This window comes from Morone saxatilis, unplaced genomic scaffold (assembly GCF_004916995.1).
Source record: "Morone saxatilis isolate NCDOM2014 unplaced genomic scaffold, NCSU_SB_2.0 Contig17, whole genome shotgun sequence".
Lineage (NCBI taxonomy): Eukaryota > Metazoa > Chordata > Actinopteri > Moronidae > Morone > Morone saxatilis.
Window position 1 is genome coordinate 16147498 of NW_023339729.1, and position 6732 is coordinate 16154229.

A 6732-nucleotide genomic window follows, 5' to 3' on the forward strand; every position below is an offset into this window, starting at 1 on the left:
CACACACTTCTTGCTTTATAGATAGATTACAACCGATCTAATGCTTGTCAATTGAATAGCTCTGAAGTATAAAAAAACAAACCCTCTGAACTCTCTGTAACCTTTTTGCCCTGTCGCTGTCTGGAAAGAGGCTCTGAATGTTTATTGTATAATCTACAGAAAATAACCTTGAGCCTTGTGAATGATGAGTGTTTTTTTTCGCAGCCACTGCAGTTTCTCCTACACACTTCAGTCCGTTCTGATTCTCCAGTGGTTCAATACAGACACTGTTCACTTACCTGCAGTCTCTAACTTCACCACTAAATCCAACAATCCTTTATCTTCACACATCACACTGGAAGAGACCGACCAGCCCAAATCATATTTACAGATCGGCTCGACCTTCCTAATGTGGGTCCTTTAGGTATTTAAAATACAGAAATGTCAGTTCATAATATTCCACATAAGACTGTGTGAGTGCCTCTGAGTAGCACTGTGTCTCTCTATACAAGCTAGATGGACCGCTGATCTTGTGGCCATGAAAATATTATACTGAATCTTTTTGTAAATGTCAGTTCTGGGCGTGCTGGTTGTTTTTTTTAGGTTGTTTTTTTCACATTTTGGAGAGACACTGAGGCTGGAGAGCTGGTACTACTTAAAAATAATGAGCTACATGGCTTGATCCTATTGCAGTAGTCACAAGCCCAATTTAACTGCTTACCACCAGAGGGGCAACACAGGTAAAGTCTGAGCTCTGAGCGTGGGGTCAAAATAGAACAAAACATCACTTACGCGATTGTTTTCCGCTGCCCACAGAATGAGCTCCTTTGGTTTGTCTTTGAGAGCTTCTTCTTTTTCTAGATACCACTCCTCACTGTGGTCCCCCTCCTCCTCTTCCACCTCCTCTTCCTCATCCTTGCTTCCGGTCCACAGGCTGCTGGCCCCTCGGGGGATCAGTTGACCGTGTGTATTCAGAAGCTCAAGCTGGTTGAAATCTTCAGGAAACTCCATCACTTGCTGTTTTAACACATAGAAAGACAGAAACATATATATATATATATATATATAGATATGGAGGAGATGGAGTTAGAGAAGGTTTAAAACTGAACAATTTAAAGGGAATATTAACATTTTATACTTTTACCTTGGATTGAATGTGACACAAACCCCCAAATGATCATTAGAGGGTTAGATGAGTGGCCTAGTCTAAACATTTTGGCTTTTTCGAATGGAAATATAAATCAAAAAAGGCAACCTGCAGCTATTTTTCCATGGTGCTTTTCATTTCATTTAGCCTTAATTTAACCAGGTAAGTCATTAAGAAAGAAATTGCTTATTTATAATGGCAGTCTGGGTTTTATTTGACATAGTTCCAACTAAAAATAAAAGTACAATATATAAGTTAGCTTTCTTCCGAATAACAAAAAGTACAGTTTGAAGAACTTTTGTCCCCAATTTAGTATTACTTACCAATGTCCTACAATCTGGATTTAAATTACAAATGCTGATTTTTTTTTAAATGTGACAAATTGTGTGCTTATTTTTCTCCAAATGTGATGTTTACACCTCAACATGATCAAAATATCATCAGAATCAGAAATACTTTATTGATCCCAGGGGGGATATTTGTTGTATTTTGATTACGTTGAGATGTAAACATCACATTTGGAGAAAAATAAGCACACAATTTCTCAGATAAGCCTCTTTTTTTTGTCTTTGCCTGCTGCACATATGACTGTGTGAATGTTTTAGAGCTCAAACAATCAGTCGATTAATCTACAGAAAATGAACTGACAAATATTTAAATAATTCATTAATGGTTTAAACATTTTTTTTTAAAGCAGAAATGCCAAGCATTGTCGTTTTCCAGCTTCCCAAATGTGATACTTTGTTGTTTTATATCATTGTAAATTAATATCTTTTGAGTTTTCGACTGTTGGTTGAACTAAACAAGCGATGTTTAACGTTACATGTTAATAGACCAGACGATTAAAAATGCTGCTTACTTTCTACTTTTTTCTTTTTTTTTTAGTATAGTACAAACAAACAATTATTAACTTAGTAAGTTAGAATGACAAGACATAGATACCTCTGTTAGAGGACATATCTATAAGTAATATTAGAAACACCTCTCAGTGTAAAACAGTGCAACAGCATTACAAACGGAAGTCTCCAGAACGACTACAACGCTGAATGAATGCCTCTCTAACACAGTTTAAACATCAACACAACAACATTATTAACCTGCAAGGTGAGGTTTAGTGTTCACAGCTGTAAAACTGTGTAACTAACTTAGTAAATTGTTTCAGCTAAGAGTGGATTAACGACACTTTATGGTGAACTGTTAATTGTACGTTAGTTGCTGTTACGGGCCGAGGGAGCTAACGTTCCGTTTGACGTCGACGTCACATACAGCCGTCGGAAACGCACGTTGACGTCACACTGTTAAAACCTGGCAACCAACCGACATTCATAAGCGTCAACGTCTGTCGGGTCCACAAACAACAACCGTCACTCACTCAGGAGGTACAAACTGCACGATTTCACCCTCACCTTCCAGTTTTGCGGGTTCACAACAAACCACGGTCGACTCGAGTGAAGACACGTGGGATATGTAGTTGCTTACCGAGTTAGCGTGAGAGAGGAACGCTGTTAAAAGACGCCAATACCCATAACTACTCGCTGTTGCTTCTTCTTCTTTAGCTTTATTCTCGGTAGTCCAGACGCTGCACTTACTCGTTGTCGCCATCTACCGGTTGTTGTTTGTACTGAACGAATCCTGAGCGGTGCCCGAAAGGAAAGGGAAGCTACAGTATAGGCTTGTGTCTGGTGACTTAATGTATCCATACATCCATTAAAACGCTAATTTGACAGATGATACATAATATTTTAGTAATGTGCAGATTGAGACTTAGTGTGTTCTTAAAATAATAAATAAATAATAAGGAAGTGAGGAATTTGCCTTGGTACATTGGTGCATAAGAATCACAGTCAAGCGTAGAGAAATATAAATAAAGACAGATGAATAGAATATGTACAAAATGAGTAAATAGCTGTGCAGAAATGTGCAAAAAAAATATAAAGCAGAAAACCCTAACCCAGACCCCGAATAAACTAGTCTTGAAGGAATTTGTATTGAAAGTAAATCTGCCAGGAACAGACAAGAAAGACTCTGTTGGATGGAGTCACCCTGCCACCTTTTAATCATAAAAATGACAGCTAACAGAAACAAAATATGCCCTTGGAACACTGTACTCGTCAGGGTTTTTTGTCCTGTTAACCCCTGCGTTTTTATCTCAGCACATACACACACATGAAAGACTGCAAGGGATGTTATTTTCAGTCTACTGTATATGTCATTAATGAGACTTTCTGCAGGATTAGTCACAGGCAAATTAAAATGTTTATGAATGGTAAGACGAGTATTCATTCATATAGTGTAGTGCTCATACAGACCATCTTTCTCTAACTGTATGTCCCCCAAACAAACACACAAAACATGTTGTTTAATGCAGCTATAACTACTTAGATGCACACTGCTGTTCAGCTGCAGAGCACCCTTGACTCTGATTAGATTCAGTGGCACAACAGAAGCACACAAAACCCCACTGACAGAAACTAATGGCACCTTTTGAAGACTGTACAAAAGCCTATTTGAAAGAAGGACAACTTGAATTTAGGTAATTTGCATCTTCAGCCAGAAGGGACATCACAAATTAGTCCCAGCAAGAGCTATAGCTTCTGTCTCTACTGGATGGGAGCACTGTAATAAAAGAAGCACAATGTCCGTGTGTCTACTTATTAATGTAGACGTGGTGTCTATACTGTTTAGTCATGTCATGTTTTGTTGTGTTTCTGCTGGAAAAATAATGAATGGAAGAGTATAACAATGCAGCTGTAATGCCACTGCTGATCCCTGCTAAACATTGTTTTCCCCTGATTGAAGGATGATCAGAACCCAAACCCAGCGTTAATGTATTATTCAGCACTAAGTTCACAGAGGCTCTGAGATACTTCAGGAATCAGATGCATCTTGCTGATGCTGGGCCGTTATCCTTTAGTACATGGAGGGATCTCTGTATATGTCCATATCCTCACAAATGTATTATGAAATTATGTCCTTGAGAAAATGAAACATTCAAAGTACTTAAAAAAAGTTATGAAGAAGTGCAATTATTTGTTGATCACAAGGTGAATACAGGGAAGTGAAGTAGTGCTTTTATGGAGGAATTGTGGATTAATAATTTATAGTTGTTGTGGGAAAGATGTTATGGTTCTCCAAGGTGAAAAATGACATCTTGTTAAAAAAAAAGTCCTTAACATTTAACACTGTGATGCTCCCTTTAGGCCAATCATTTAGTAGTTTTGGAAATGCCAAAAGGAAACACATTATCCCAAAAATATTGATGACAGTCTTTATTTATTGAGCACAAAGACTGCCTCACAGAGGGAAACAAATTAAAATCAACATTAAATAGAAGAATGATGTGAAAATAGTTCAATATTTTGGGAGATGTGCTCATTTGTTTTCTTGCTGAGAGTTAGATTGATACTACTAAAAGACTGGTAGCTGCCTGGCTTAACCACAAATTGATATAGAATATATATAATACTGTGTAATTAGTGAACTTCAGGGGTGCTGGTAGGCAGAATTAGTGTCTGATACATACAGTGAAGCCACAAAGAGCCTTAATAGTAATTAGTATAGTAATATTAATCCTCAAGTCAATAAAGTTTGATATAATATATATTAGTTTGATCAAAATTCCATCACTGATGTCTGAGATGTTTTATGTGATGGATGGGATTCCTTATTTGGGCAAGTCCCAGAGTACTTTCATCATCATTCATCACTTAAGCATGGATTACGTATTCATGTGAATGAATGTATAAATGAACGTCACACTATTCAATTCATTACTTTTGTATTAATTTTGTCAGTTTAAAGTTGTGATTCAGACGGTGATAAGAAACGATCATCATAAGAATATCTTAAGTAATTCTAAATAATACATTTTATTATGCACATCATGTTTCATGTCTAGTTACAGCAATTTACTTAATCATTTTCCACACTGAGCAGCAGACTCAGATCTTTGATTTAGATAATCACTCCTATTTGATCATCATAATCAAAAAATATTTTACTATTCTAGCACTCTTCAGATTTTATGAAACTTTGATTAAAAATCACCTCTACCCACCAAATTATCAGCAGACAAATGTTACTTCCTTTAGTGCAAAACTGATCAAATAAGCCATTACCATGTTGAATTTGGCAGAGAATGATCAATCTTTTTGGTTTTAATTTGCTACCACAGGAGCAGAATCACTGTTAGTTTGGCTGCTTAAAGCTCGTTTTGGCCTTTCACACAGCAATTGCTGCCATCTGTTCCTTCACCAGTGCATGTGAAAATCAACAAGTTGTACTGCACAAAAAAACATAATTGGTAACTCACATTTCTGAAAAATATAAAAAATGTGTATTTCTATATCTGTAGCTCTCCTATACAAGTATACATAGTTAATTAAAGGAAAGTCTGTAACAAAGCATATTGCAGCGTTTCTGATTTATTGCTGTAACAAATACTTGATTTATGCAGATTGAAAATGAAATAAAAGCTACTTTAAAGACTTAGATTGTAATGCTACCAGTTGTTTGTGCTGTTTTAGGTAATTGAGTGACAAAGTGTTACTGTTGGTGTTGATCCAGGGCTGTTTTGGATGCATTATCACATTTTGGATGTTTTTATCTGTGGTGCTAAGCTCAATGTTAGTTAAGAGAATGGTGTGAAGAGTTTGTGAAATGGAACACAACATTTTTGTTACCAATTGTGCAGATTTTTCAAGCGTTATTGACTGCAGAAGTGTTAAAACCCAAGCTTTTAAGGTGGCTTCTGTGTCAACCACTGATGTGTGTTGACTTGCGTAACAAGGTTGTACAACTGGTTGCCGGTATTACATAAACAGGATGTAATGCATGTCTGCCTGGTGAATGATTCCATAGGCTGTCTGTCTGTCTGTCTGAGCTCACAAATACATACAGATACACACACACACACACACCATCTTGTGCTGAACAAATAGGCTACCTTTGCCAGTCGGGAGAACTCATTTGGTTTGTTTGACAACAAACCCTGGCGGATCAATCTGTGATTCAAAGGAGACAAAGGTTTCCCCGTATTGAATCTGGACGCATGCAGATTCTCGTGGGATGAAAGTATCTGACTTTCAAAACTGCCTCTTCACCCTGAAGGCAAATATCAAATCCTATTGCTCTGCTCACATCCCCGCTTGGTGGACTGCACTACGTTAAGTTTTACAAGTGAAAATCAACAAGAGTAGACAACAAGAGAATGCATGGTCCTAACTTCAACTTGTGTGTGTGTGGGCTGTCTGAGGGGCAGGGGTGGAAAAAAGTGCACCAGCAGCAGGTGGTGAGGAACCAGGGAACAATTACCATTTAGAGGCACACAGAGACAGGTATGATTCAGGAATAGGACCCAAACGCAGACAATCAACCAAACAGGAACAGTTCAGGAATTTTTTGATAAAAATTAAGGTAAATAAGATTATGGGTAAAAAAGAAACTGACAGTCCACGGGAAACAGGAAAACAAAAGGAAATTCGTTTTTTAAAGCAGAAAAGGGAACCCGGTTACAGTACAGTACCTTCCAACTGTGAAAATGATCTATAGGCTACTGTCTAAATTTGCTTTAAAAATAGAAAAAATACACTGAGCAGAAGACACAT

General features: G+C 37.3%; 1 protein-coding gene across 3 annotated transcripts in view; it reads right to left on the reverse strand.

Annotated features, from left to right (window-relative positions):
- The window catches only part of ankrd49 (ankyrin repeat domain 49), a 7212-nt gene extending 4629 nt beyond the window's left edge, over positions 1 to 2583 (reverse strand). The window contains exons 1-2 of one of the 3 annotated variants that reach the window (XM_035660756.1): positions 2533 to 2583; positions 772 to 996 (exon numbers count right to left, since the gene is read on the reverse strand). In XM_035660756.1, the coding sequence (XP_035516649.1) occupies positions 772 to 990 (219 nt within the window). In that variant the 5' untranslated portion in view covers positions 991 to 996; positions 2533 to 2583. Of the gene's footprint in view, positions 1 to 771; positions 997 to 1123; positions 1547 to 2498 lie in introns of those variants that run through there. The other 2 variants (XM_035660757.1, XM_035660758.1) reach the window with 2 other exon arrangements.
- Between the last annotated feature and the right edge of the window lie 4149 nt (positions 2584 to 6732).